This window comes from Varanus komodoensis, unplaced genomic scaffold (genome assembly GCF_004798865.1).
Source record: "Varanus komodoensis strain SLA01 unplaced genomic scaffold, ASM479886v1 scaffold1, whole genome shotgun sequence".
Classification (NCBI taxonomy): Eukaryota; Metazoa; Chordata; class Lepidosauria; order Squamata; family Varanidae; genus Varanus; species Varanus komodoensis.
In genome coordinates this window covers 102,976,675-102,990,970 of record NW_025335268.1, presented here as the reverse complement: position 1 = coordinate 102,990,970, position 14,296 = coordinate 102,976,675, and the positions used below count along the sequence as shown (strand labels likewise).

Below are 14,296 nucleotides of genomic sequence, written 5' to 3'. Positions count from 1 at the left end.
CCAATGGGCTCTTGTTTGCTTTTCTACCCTCATCAATCACTGAATTTTGGTGGATGCTTCCTCTAGGTGAAGTTGCAGTTGAGTCATATGCTTTCCATTTTATAATCATGGATTTAACTACACTCCAGGGGATGTTCATAGTTTAAGATTAATATTTTCTTAAATAGCTCTTATTGGTACTTCTGCTAAAATGTATCCTGCAATTGTTTTGATAGCTGCTTGATCTTTATGATGCTGTTTAGATACACTCTCCAACCACCTCTGGGGCCTTCTAGAAACAGGTTATTTAACCTGAGATTATGTTGCACTGGAATTGCACACAGGTAGATTCTATTCATTCTCGTTACAATATGTGACCTTTGGAGGCAGCATGTTACATCAGACTTTACATAGCTAGGCAAGTCATTGTGAAGTGGTTGAATATTTAGGCAAACAACAAATGGCAATTTGTTTTTGTTTATTTAACTTCTGTACCACAATAAAAAATAATTTACACCTTCACAGTGGTGAGTATCTTGTATGCATCAGGTTATTTCAATTCCAGGTTATAACTCAGCAAAATGTGGAAAAGTCAAAGGAGGCTGATTACTTCTACAAGTCACTCTGTGTAGAATAATATAACATTTGATCATTAAATCATTTCGCTTTTGAGGAAACAAAAGACCAGGGTGAGGTAGTGGTTAGCCTGCTGGACTGGGATTGAGGAGATCCAAGTTCCAATGGGCCAGTCACTAACTCTTAACCTAGCCTACCTCACATGGCTGTTTGAAGGATAAAATGGAGAAAAGGTGGCTCATGTAACCTGTTTTGGCTTTTTGGAAAGAGAAAAGGCAGAGTGCAAATGTAATAAAGTATATGCTATGTAATGCATTAAAATCTCAGTGTGAATGAATTAATGTTCTTTCAAGTACTATTACAGTCAGTAAACTAGAAGGCTGAAATTTATTGCAAATTATTGCATTTTAAATGTTGCTATGAACTAATGCAATTCTTTCTGTTCTTTTCTCACACAGGTTACTGGCTTGCTGGCATCTCAGTGGAACATCCCCTTATTTGGCTTTGTTAGCCATAGCACCAAGCTGGGTGATTCCTCTCTTTATGACACTTACATCAGTCTTGTCCCTCCTTTGAAAATATTAGGGGAAGTCCTGCATAAAACTCTTCAGTATTTTGGATGGAGACACGTTGGGCTCTTTGGAAGCTCCAGTGATGTTTTCACTTGGGCTGAAATGGAGGAATTGTGGACATCTGTAGAGAACCAACTCAAAACCAATATTACAATAACTGCTAAGGTGAGATACAATACGAAAGATCAAAGTCTCCACAAAGAAAAGCTCAGCTATGTAGCATCTGCTGCCAGAAGTAAGTTTTGGAACAGGCTTATATTCTTTTATTTGTTTATTTTTAATCTTTGAGCTTTTTGGAGATAAAGATGGACAACTAGGTACATAAACAAAAATAAACCTAGTCCATCATTTTGTTGACAAAAGAAATAAAGGAAGGGTCATCCTTTCTGCATCAGAAGACATGCAGAAAAACTAAGAACATTGTCCTGTTGCAGCAAATGCATGTAACCCTCAGAACTTAGAGGCTTATGAGCATCCATTGGCAGGATCAAGATATAGCAGTGGTGATCTCAATCACTGCAGCACCACATTCCTTGCATTTTTCTAGATGGTCATTTTTGAATAAGTTTAGTGTTGGCCTCAGCTTCCTCCTCTCCCCCCTATCCCCAGCATGCACCTCCCTTGACTCTGAAAAATCCTATGGCCTCCTAGGTGATATTGCAAGGCCATAGGATTGTGTTCTAAAGAATATTCTTAATGCTCAGCAATAGTCATGAGCACAGCACTTGTGTAAAATCCAGTACTGCACAAGGGAATATTTTCTTGTGCAAAAGGCCTTTCCCTTCCTCTCTTCTTCCTTGTTTCCCCAGAACTATGGAACCAGTTTGGAGGAGGAAGGCAAATAGCCTTTTCCCTGTTCCATGGACAGAAGCTATTCTGTCAGTTGGAGGAGCTAATTGGATACAATACTTTAGTCACATATTTGAGAGCTGGCAACTTCCAGTTCACCTTCATTTTGAAAGAATCCATTTAACTGGCAACTGCTACTCTTTTACAATATAATTAAATATACAAAGATCTTATCTGTGACCTTTCCAAAACTGACGGGGCAAAATCCCATCTCTTCAATGATAGGAGAATGACATGGATGGAACCTACATTTTGGGCATCTTATCACATATTGCAGCTAATTGCAGGGTTTCTTCCCACATATCACCTTTTTGTACCATCCAGCCAATGGTGCCTTTCCATCATGTGTGTCATCCAAAGTGTTGGAAACCTCAGTTCACAGGTGGAAAAAATGTACTTAACCTATGTAGTCACAGTTTCTATCATCTATCTGGTACTCCTGCATATTAGGTTGTATTCAAAGTTGGTTGAATTTAGTTCCCAATTAATTCTCAAGTTTGCAAAGGACTTTCCTGGAGAAAAATGTTAAATTTAAGAAACTCTTTTTAATGAACAGAATAAAGAAATTATCACAGAATTCTGTGATCTGAGATACTACTTTGTGATGTGTTCAGATTCATGACGTTCTAATTGTTAGATGATTAGGAGCCAACAAAGAACACACACACACACACACAAAGGTTATCAATTATTTCCAATGTTCAGGCCACTTGCTGTTCCAGATCATCTCACAGACAATGGTGAATGTGTCTCAGTCTGGGTATATCAGTCATATGGTTGTACAAAACCATCAATTTTCGTTACTGTCAGCAATGCCACATAACTAGTTATGCAATCACTTGTAAATGAGCCAGCATTCTGATCCTCTTGTAATAGCAAGAGTAACTTCTATTTGAGCTGCATCTTTGCACAGATAATATTGTCATATGTGGCTTCTGGAAGCGTCATGCTTGGTTCTGCTATGCAGATTCATTTAGAGACCAGATAAACACCTTGCTTTTTGTCTCTGAAATACACTATGATATTTATTTATTTATTTAGAGCATTTGCATGCTGTCCCATTGCATAGCCTCGGGACGGCTTACATAAACAAAATAAAACATAATACAGATAAAATCCAGATCCACCCTGGCTGCATTTTTCAGGTTGCAATGCTTATTTCAATTTCACTTTTGCACATAGGAAATATCAGTGGTTTCAATGGTTCTAGTCACATGGGTACATATAGTGCAACTTTGGATGTCAGGAGTATATTACAAGATTAGAATGTGATATAAACTAAAGGCATGTAAATAGTATGGGGCTTAAAGAGCCAAATACATTGTACTCATAGTAAGGCACTCATCCGTTCATATGAGTCTTGTGCATTTATGGGTAAATTATGTTGACTTTAATCATCTACAAAATACTATCAGATTGTACCAACCATTGATTTCTTCCATTGTTTTGTTTTCTTTATATAGCTACTTTTTGGAGGAGCTAGGAACTAATCACCACAATTTCTTTTCAGTTATTATTTTAATCTGCAGTTCTTTGGATGCAAGATCCATTTTGCTAGAGGCCAAAGAACTAGGTATGACAAATGGGCCATACGTGTTTTTTGTCCTACAGCAGTTTGATGCAGTGAGTATTGCTTTGTTGTCTTGTTCAAAAACACTATTTGCAACTCTAAAAATAACAATACAGATTTTGAATTATGGGGCCTGAAAGAACAGTGGCAATTGTGTTCTGCAGTTGTAAAGGAGCCCTCTCTTCTCTGTTCTAATGCCCACATTAAGTCATATCATCCAGATTAGTACAGATCACCCAGAATAGAGAATGTCATCAAAAAGGGAAATTTGATGGTAAATTGTACTATGGAGGAGGTGGCTCTAAAATACTACGTAACTGTTTCAAGCATGTGAACTTCATATAATATAATAAAATGAACTCATAATGCAGAGGTCAACATCCTCTGGCTTCACCTGCCAATAAGCATCATTCTTTCTGGTTGCAGATGTGTCTATTTTTTATAGCTGTTGGGTTGAAAAAGAGCAGATGGATTGCTCATGTATTTAGAGTGATGACTAGGCCTGGGGAGAAATACCTGTATAGTGAGTTTAAATCTCCCATTGGCTAGGAAGCTTACCTTAGGCACTATATTTCGTCTAATCTACCTTACATAACTGTTTGTTAGCATAACATTTGTATGTATAGTGAAAGAATACAGAGCAAGTGGGGTGCAGTGGTTAAGAGAGCAGGTTTGGGACTCATGAGTTCTAGGTGACTTTGGGTCAGTCACAGACTGTCAGCCCAACCTACTTCACATGGTCGTTATTGTGGGGATAAGAACAAGAGCAGCAGGAGGAGAATGGGTTCTTTGAGTTCCTTGAAAGAATGTGATATATAGCTAACAAAACCTTCCTGTGAAAATGTGGAATATACACAAGCACTATTTTTCCCTCTAAATGTGTACTCCAGGTATTTTACAAAGAGGTTTGACAGGTAAGTGCCTAATGCATTTATTTATTACATTTAGATCCTGCCTTTCCTCCCAGGACTTCAGTGTGGTCTACCTGCTCCTTCCTGTCCTCTTTTCATAGAAAGGGCTGTGCATCTCCCACACATAGTTGAGTAAAATGGTGAATAAAAGGGAGGCCATGTGCCATAAGTGCCTCAGCTCTGAGGTATTTGGCACAAACACAGATTTTTAGCACTGGTAGAATTCAATCTGCCTGCTGAATACTAACAATAATCTCTCACTGTGCCCATTTTTGTCTTCCAGGATAATTTTTTGACAGCAGGCAGGAATTATGCAAACACTACCATCCTAGATGCCTATCGGTCTGTTTTTCTGATAGCCCTCAGGCCTTACCAAAAATATACGACGTACTCTGACTTTACGAAGGAGATCCATGGCAAGCTGAAGGAGAAACAGACCTCATATAACTTCCTTTCTTCACAAGAAGAGGTTATTTTCATAACTGTCATTTTAACTATTTAGATCTGTGAGCAAAAAAGCCCCATATCGAGAGTTCAAGACCCCCATCAAGGAAACCAAACTGATTTTTTCCCATCATTCCCAACTTAACTTTTTGCCAGTATGGCCAAATCTGAAATATACCCAGTGTTTGACTAGCCATTAATTCAGCTAAACAACTAAGTAGGTTTACCACACAACTGAAGGCCATGCTCTGGTGAAATTGTAAGTTTTTCTCTTGATGTGAAGAAATTATACATCTGGATCTGTTTAACTTTCCTTGCAAATATTTCCTTGCCAATTAAACCATTTTTTTTTTTTTTTTTTTGCAGAGAGCCCAATGGGCCATGGGGTGGTGTATAAGTGTAATAAATAAATGAATAAATAACACCACTGTGACTGCTCTGCTGTCCTACCTTTAAAAAATTCAGGAGACTGTTTTTAGATGGAAGAAAAGAAAAGAATACTTACTGATGAAAGTGTCATGAGAGAAAACATGTGCTTAATTTATTGGTGTTGACTTTATAACGTTGAAACAGAATGAGTGTGGCTTTAGGTATGTTGGCTCAATGAAAAGGATTCAGCTTAGTCAGCCCTGTAAGCAGGACTCAGTTACACTTGTACATCTGGCATGGGCAGAAGGTAAATCTCCAAAAATCTGGAATTTCATCCCCAGTGGGAAAGTTGGGAACTTCTGCTCCATATATTATCTTGCAGTTCACCTGGCAGGTGATAAAACATCTGGTAAAGTCTGGGAATCAGTCACTGGACAGCTGCCCCCTAACTGGAGCAAAAATAGGAATGGAAAGCTGATGCTTGCCTCCCTAAGCAGTGCATACAAGAAAAACAATGGGGAGTGGAGGGGTTTGTGACTGACAGATCACAGTGAATGGTTTAAGCTGGAGTTTTCAGTCACAGTGGTGAGTGAAGTAATCTGGGCACTGAAGTAATCTGTTGCCAGATGGGTCCAGTGTTCCCTGCTGTTGTTAATTCTCTCTCCCAGGAGCATTAAAGAATTTTGCTGGAGTCTGTGGTACCTAGGATGATCTAGCAGTGGATGTCTTCTTAGAATGCTGGATGCTCAGGTCTTAAAGCTTCTGACACTGTATGTCCCACTGTCTAATAAAGGCATTGAACTGTGTCTTGTTCATTACAATGCTCTAGGCCTTGCACCAACTGAAATTTGAAAATCTGAAAATTTGGAGCTTTCTGGCCTATGGAAACCTCCATGGGGAAAGTGAAACTAATCATTCCCCACCCCACCATTTCCAGACTTATTCTGAATGATTTGGAACTTGGGCTGCCCTGGCACAATCTCCCCTGAACATATTCACAGGAAACATAGCAGTTTAGATCCCTCCAATCTTATCTATTAGCTTACCTATTTCTCTAGAATTTGGTAGGCCTGCATCCACTCATCCACCAGTAAACACCATCATATTCTGTTAGATAGCAAAAAACTATACACATCCCAAAGTTAATAGGAGCCATAAAACTTTGAATATCTGAATCAAAGTTTAGATTGTGCCCTAAAGCCAGATCAGGTAGTCTCCAGAGTTGTCTCAGATGAACTGGATTGTTTCCAAAAATGGCAAATTGGACTAGGGACAGTTCAATACCTATTTAGTTCTAGTACCTACTTAGCCATGAGGCTTACTGGGTGACTTTGGGCTAGTCATGGACTCTTCACCTAACCTACCTCACAGGGTTGTTGTTTTGAGGATAAAATGGAGCTATGTAAATGTTTTGGGTCCATCACAAGAAAAAAGGTGAGATATAAATGTAATATAGTAGCAGCAGTAGTGATTATAATATTATAGTTTATGCACACTATATTTTATCTCCATTTAAGTATTTATCACATCCAGTAGTGAGAGTGTTATGGGCAAATCACAAAATAGAGGTACAGCCATATAATATGAAATAAAATAAAGTAAAATCTCAAACAAATAGAAATGTGTGCAGTAAGAATCTACAATGTAGGTACCAGATAAGCCTTTCTAGGAAGGGTGATTACTAGCAAGAGCAATAGAGAGACAGCCTTTTCAATGGTGGCACCTATTGGAGGCTCACCTCTCTAGAGAGGTCATTCCATACACAAGGTATCACTGCCTAAAAGGCACGTGCAATCTCTCTTTCCCTGCCTATCTCTCCCCCACCCCCACTCATAGCCATCTAACTTACCTGTTTGGTAGAGGAACCTGGAGAAGGTCCTCAGAAAAGGCCTAAGTAGATATATATGAGAGTAACTATTTCTTTCAGTAACCTGTTGAAGTCTTTAAAATTTAATAATACCAATATCATCCCAATCCAATTTGAACTGGAACCAGAAGTAGACTTACAAGCAGTGCAGATGACAGGCATAATATGATTTTATCATACTATATCAGAAAGCAATGTTACTACCCTTTTATTTAACTGAAGTTTTGAGGCCTTGTTATAATACAGTTGTTGCAATGTTAATACCCTGGAATAAGTGAAACCTTACAATCTTAAAATGATTTTGCATGCAGGAGTATTTTTTTATTTGTAACAGGAGTAATTGTACAATTTGCTAACTCCTAAATGCTAATAATTGGACACTAAGCACTAATTATATTAATTAAGGACAGGCACATCTATCTAAATGTTAAACTAATTCTGTCAAATGCCTTACTCAAGAATAGTTCCATTGATGTCTCAACATATCAAGACATCCAAAATCCAGGGGACTGTTCTTAAGTAAGTGGTATAACAGTACAGATAACTAAATTACTCTCTTTTGCTCAACTTAAAAGATGCAGGATGCCTGTCTTCCTGGCCACTCTAATAATTTCTTCAGTTTCTGAAGAAATCATTCAAGAAGACATGCTTTGTAGAAACCCAAACTCTTGCTTTCCTGTATTGTATCTTTTTCAGGTACGTCCTTATGCTGCCTTCCTCCATGATGCAGTTCTGCTCTATGCATTATCCATAAAAGAAATGTCAGAAACTCAAAAGGATTTCCGTGATGGAAGGACTCTTGTCAACACTTTGAAAGGCTACAATAAAACCCTTCCTTATGGTATGCTTGTGGGTTAAGAATGGCATCCCAAGAATTGTCATATGGGGTGGTCTGTAGTTGTGTATCAGGGCTCTTAATTTTAAATGCAGCTAGCCTTCCCAGGTATCTCTAGTTAAAGTGGGTGAGGGGACCTATTCAGATGCCCACACTGGCCTCATGGAAATCTGCTGGGGACTGCATGCCAGCAGTGAGCAGAGCTCAACTCCCTCATCTTTCTTAAAAACACACACTCCATTCACATATGTACCATATAAGGAGTGGCTGACATACCAGAGTTTAGAATCCCACCTAGATCCAGATGGAGATCCTGAACTTGTTCTAGAGTAAAACTGAAACAAACAAACAAAACATATGTAGCTCTAGATGAATGGTAAGTCATGTCTGTTTTGGTCTTGAGCGAAGTTTATAAACCAGAGCTTCTAGAAGTCTTAGAAATATCAGAAATGCACCTTGCTCAAGCCCTGTTCAGGCAGATTCCAACACACATAGGACCCTGTGACTACCTCCAGAATCCTTCTGTGCTCTGGTCTTATTCTCTCTATTCCTGCTTAATGCAGGAAGGTATAAAGGTTCCTTCTAGGTGCTTTTGGCTGAACGTATGTAGAAGGAAAGCCCTCCTAATCATACGGAGGCATCTCTGTATTCAGCCAAACATGCATAAACAAACCACCTTCAGATATTTCCACCCAGTGAGAAAGTTGGAGGTGAAGCAGGAATAGAAATGGCATGAACAACACCTGAACAGGGCTCCTAAGGAGGGTGTAATTTCAGTGCAGAGAAAGCTGAGGAAGGCCTAAATAGACTATATGATCAGACTGTATCTAGAGACAGCTGTTTCTCATAGGGCTTTGCAAGGAACTGTAGTGAATGCTGAAGTTGGATAAATTATTCTATCTTCTATATTGATCATAGCTGGAAATCCTTACAGTTTACCCAAATGTATTTTGCCTCATGTGGTGAATACATAATATGTAAAATACACCTTCAGCTGAATTTAAACAAATATGTTAAAGGTACAGAAAAATAATCCCATTCGAATCTGGACAGATACACCAAAGTATGGAGAAAATTCTAATGTTCCTATTTTGAATTTCTTTTATTGTTTAGGCGTTACTGGCCCAGTGCATATTGATGAATTAGGTGAGAGAAACATGGATTATTCTGTGTATGATCTCCAGGAATCTGGCAACTCAACACGTTTCATTCCTGTTCTTAACTTTGATGGTTACAGAAAGATAATCAGGTATTTGGGTGTAAACACATTCCTTTACTGCATATGCATTGCGTGACTTCATTACAGAGTATGTTGCTAATCCTAGTTTCTATAAGTAACATTTAAAGGAGGTAATTTCATATTGAACATCTGCAGATAATAAGGGATTAGTTAAACTACTGTCTGGGTTCACATGGCATATCAAACAAGCAGCAACAGAAAAAATGACTGCTAGAAATCCACTGGTGGTGGTTGACCAAGGTGATTTATTGTGGTTGCCAGCCACAATAAGACGCCACAGTCTGTTCTAGGGTTTCTCCTTACCATGATTATTTGCTGTGTGTTTCAAATTCAGATAAAGTAACTCATCATGACTGAAGTCTGAACAAATAAGCCATTAGCAAGAGCAGCTATCACCATTTCTTCCAAGTGAGTAGCTAGAAGACACAGCTGTCAGAGCCAACCTGGTCTTCCTGTCTCCTGCCCCTGAGTTCATTTCTAGGACAAGAGCCAGGAGGATTGGCTGGATAGGGCTAACCCAAATGGAACAGTGCTAGCCAGCTCTTGCTCCTCCTGCTCCTGCCTGAGAATGGGCCCCTCAGGTATGAATTTGGGTAGGGGAAGTATTGGCTCTGTGGCAGTCATTTGGGCAGGGCTGCCCTGAATGGGAAAGAAAAACCAGGTGATTGTCCCATTGTGCCTCTGTGTTATTTTTAGTGATGACAGCCAGAACTTCATAAATATCTCCCCCACATAACCCCAGTGATTCTGCTGAAAAGGATGCTTGCCACGCCCCTCGCCTTAAAAAAAAAACCTGAAAAATTAATTAGCTGTGGGTTATAATGTAATTTGGTGTGGACACTTGTCTGCATGGAGAAAGTTTGCATGTCAAATTGCAAATTTGTGGCTCACCACTTACTCATTTTTCAATCAATTGTTAATGTTTTACTTGTTTAACTATTAACAACTTGGGGACATCTCCATGCTCTTACAGTGTCCCCTGGGATACTGCAGGAGGATGGGACAGGTAGGAGGAAAGAGGGGATCCACAACCCCTATTGTGCATGATCATCTGTAAGGTACAGAGGAAATTTTGGTTAAAATTCCCAAGGGATTTAACATGTTGTGTGAACCCACCCATTATGTTAGTAGCTGCAGAGGGTGTGGGCAGCTTTCCTTAAGCTATGATTAGATCATCTTTATCCAGTTCTCTTAAGTTACAAATTGAATGGAGAGGCATACAATGCTGCCAATATTGCCTCCAAACTCTGGATGGGAAAGAAATTACATACTTACTTACTTTTAAACCAATATGAGAACTGAAACTCAGTTATCTTTTGAGATTCACACTTTTTTGAATTTTGCTATAGACTTCTACAGGAAAAAACTATGAACAAAAATGTATATATTAGAAAAACGTGTGTACAAATGCAGATATTAATGCAAAGAATATCAAAATGCATTTTACTATTAAAATTACTTGCAAAATTAGGGGAAATTATATAAAATACATGTATTGGGAGAAATGTGTGCAAAAACAGACATGAATTCTCATGCAAACTTTCTTAAAAATTCTCAAAGTTCAAATTAATATTGGAAAATGAGAACTGAAAATGTATAGATGTGATTAGTATTTCCCATCTAGTCACACTCACAAAGACAAAATGATCTGGAATATGTTATTTTCCCAACAACACTAAAAGGATCTAAAGCAGGTCAGTTCTAGTAGACTAGAAAGTGGTAAATACTTCTGTTTATATAAATTATATTCAGTATGCTAATGATTCCCAGCTTTCCTTGACCATGGACATGAATATTAAGGCAGAGATATCTTTTAAGTAAAATATAAGCAAATCTTCAATGATGCAATAGGATTGTTTATAGGTAAATTACCCTTTTACTATGGATATATTTAGATGTAAGAGGTAAATGTATTAATGTATTAATAAAGTTTTGGAAAAACAAATTCATATCTTTAAAATTATAAATGAACCATGATGATGACATGTTTACTGTTTCTGTGTGTAGTCCAGCCAAAGAAATTGACAATATCTATTGGTCAGATGGAGGCACACCTAAAGACAAGCCACTGTGTGGGTTTCACAATGAACAATGCAAAATTCCAGTTGCCAGTGAGTCTGATTCTATACATACAATTGTTGAAGAAGGGGGTAGGCGGGAAGTAATGTGAAGATTTGTTTGCCCTTAATTTTTTCATGCAAATGTCTTATTGTCATTGTTAATGGGGACTTCTGGCTTCCATGGAATGAGCAAAGATCTTTCTTTCTGACACATTATCCCATGAAATGAAGATATGTTTTCATGTGGACTATGCCATTGAATTAGAGACAGCAACAAGTATCCCTTTTTAAAAAATAAATGGGGACTGTTCAGATAAGTGAGCAAAGTCTCATTCAAACAGCACATGCCTGTATATATACTTGGAACTAAGTTTCACTGGGCTCAATGGAATAAAGGCATTGTGGTCTTCAGCCTAGTTCATACATGAGTAAACATGCATATTTTTTATACCTGTAGAAAAGTTCAACATTGCTTGTGAACTCTCTCTCTCTCTCTCTCTCTCTCTCTCTCTCTCTCTCTCTCTCTCTCACACACACACACACACACACACACACACACACACACAAATCTACACACTACCAGGTACACACAACCCCGTGCTCCTACATATAGCTAGAGTTATGTATTTAGGAACAGAAGTTGAAGGGGAAAAAAGAAAACAAAACAAAACCAAAAGCACTCCCATCTTAACTGATGGGCACTGCTCAACCTTGTTTTGGAACCAGCCTGGTGTTCCTCACTTATCTCTAAAGCTCCATTATTTTCATGTTGGATTTCAGATATGCTGTTCAGATCAGATTCCTAGGCTTGATTCATATAGGCAGATAGGCACTGGCTTACTATACTTCTGATGAATTAAGCAGAGGAAGCTGCCTTCTGCTGAGTCACACTGTCGTTTCATTAGCCTAGCATTGTCCTACACTTACTGAGAGTAGCTTCTGGGGTTCAGATTTCCCACTGTACCCAAAGATTCCTGAGACTGAAGCTGCAACCTTCTGCATGTAAAACAAATACTCTACCACTGAGTTACAGCTGCTTTGTGTTTGTGTGAAGCTCCTGGCTGTGTGGTAGTCTGTTTTCAATCCATAACCTAAAACCTTACATGTTCACTATTAAAAGAATCTGGTTTTCTTGTTAAAAGGTTATGGTCTTGTTGGCCACAATCTCACTCTATAGAAATTATACTAAAGTTAAACCATAGACTTAAATTGTAGTCTGAGATGATATAAAATCTGCATGAAGAAGGCTTCTTCTTGTGTGAGATCTCTCTGTCCAATTTTCAAAGATTCCCCTTGCACTGCAGGATGCTCTGCCTCTCCATGTGGCACATGGGTGCTGCAATAGGTTGGAAAAAGAGAGGCTGGGGATGATTCAGCTTAGATCATCTCTTCCATACATGTACATGTGGATCCTTTGAAAATAAATATTTAAATGCACCTCTGGCCTCTAATTCTAATCTTACATTTCTAACAACATCAATTATGCACTCATACAGGGGTGGACATACAGAGATGGTCAGATATTTTGGCAACAGTTCCCATCAGCCCTTGCCAGCATAGCCAGTGACAAGGGATGTTAGGAGTTGTAGGCTAGAACATGAGGAAGGAACATGAGGAAGTCAGTCCATCCCTGGCTTCACAGTTCAATCGTATACACCTTTGCTCAGAATGGCATTCTATTCTGTGTACTTGGGCTTAACTCCCAAGTGGATTTAGGGCTGCTGTTTCATATTTATAAGCTGGCTGTAATATCCTATATCCCATACCTTCTAAACATTACTTGTTTGAAATAGCTTTTATTATATTCTAGTGTTGATTGTCACATATGTATATTTTCCAGTTCTGCTATTTCCTTTTTGGATTGGTGACACAGATTTGTTGTTCTGAGAATTGTCTAATCTCTCCCCTCAACCCAATTTTACTTCACCAAAATTGACGTCCATTTTCCTGTTCTATAACGACTTACTCTGTCATTTGTCATTAGAAGGAACAGCCCTTGTTGTTGTGATAATTCTTCTGATAGCAACAGTATCAGGAACTATTGGCGTGGCAACATTTATAAAGATTCATAAAGGAAGCCTTGAAAGGCAGAGCAAAGATACCTGGTGGAGAATTAAGTATGAAGATGTCACAATTTTGAATGGTAATAAGGTAAAGGATGACCTGTTCTTTACAGACCCTCCAGATGATACTCTGGGGTATATTTCTTCTCAGTACTTATGTGGGGGATTTACACTGGGGAACAACCCTATCCATCTGCCATCTTTCTATCCAGATGGTGGATAGGTCTGGCAATAGAAGTACCACTATGCAGGCCATCTCTTCCCTGATCTAAATATGCCAGCTTGTTTTGACAATGTTAGGCATCTTTTGTGGTTTTAAAACCATTACATATATTATTTATTTATTTATTTATTTAGAAAATTTCTATGCCGCCCCATTCGCCAAAGCCTCGGGGCGGCTCACAAAACATTAAAATATAATACATTAAAAATATAAAATGAATTAACAATATAAAATAAGTCGCCCTGGCCAAAGAATAAAATAAGGAAATAATATTAGCAATTAAAATGACGTTTGAATAAAAAGGTCTTCGCCTGGCGCCAAAAAACAAAAAACGGCGTTAACCACTTCCAAGATCCAGATCCCAATCCCGTGCTTGGAATTATTTATTAACCAAGACGGGCAAGGGTCCAATAGGCAAGAGGTGGGATGTACTCGTCCAAGCACCTTGTCTACATCATCAGGCCGCAATAACTGAAATTCATCCATTAATTTTATATATGATGTTGCAATATATTTCAAGAAGTTTATAGTTCTTATTTCATTTATATTCTATCCACTAGTTAAGCAAAATGCTTATCTTCGGATAAGAACACATGACAAACAGAGAATGAAGCATAGGCTTATAACCAGAGAAGCATGACCAGAGTTCATGCAAGAGGTTTTTCCTCCACCTTTTCCATGTCAGCCCATTGTGCTTGCAAAAATTTGATTCCAGTGAGCCAGTAGTATCCCATGTTA

General features: G+C 38.5%; 1 protein-coding gene across 1 annotated transcript in view; it reads left to right on the top strand.

Moving 5' to 3' along the window:
• LOC123024096 (guanylate cyclase 2G-like) overlaps positions 1 to 14,296 on the top strand; it is a 51,975-nt gene that overhangs the window by 17,873 nt on the left and 19,806 nt on the right. The window contains exons 3-9 of the mRNA XM_044431434.1: positions 1,014 to 1,362; positions 3,487 to 3,596; positions 4,741 to 4,926; positions 7,834 to 7,978; positions 9,086 to 9,221; positions 11,220 to 11,323; positions 13,257 to 13,423. Coding sequence (XP_044287369.1) covers positions 1,014 to 1,362; positions 3,487 to 3,596; positions 4,741 to 4,926; positions 7,834 to 7,978; positions 9,086 to 9,221; positions 11,220 to 11,323; positions 13,257 to 13,423 — 1,197 coding nt within the window. The remainder of the gene's footprint in view (positions 1 to 1,013; positions 1,363 to 3,486; positions 3,597 to 4,740; positions 4,927 to 7,833; positions 7,979 to 9,085; positions 9,222 to 11,219; positions 11,324 to 13,256; positions 13,424 to 14,296) is intronic.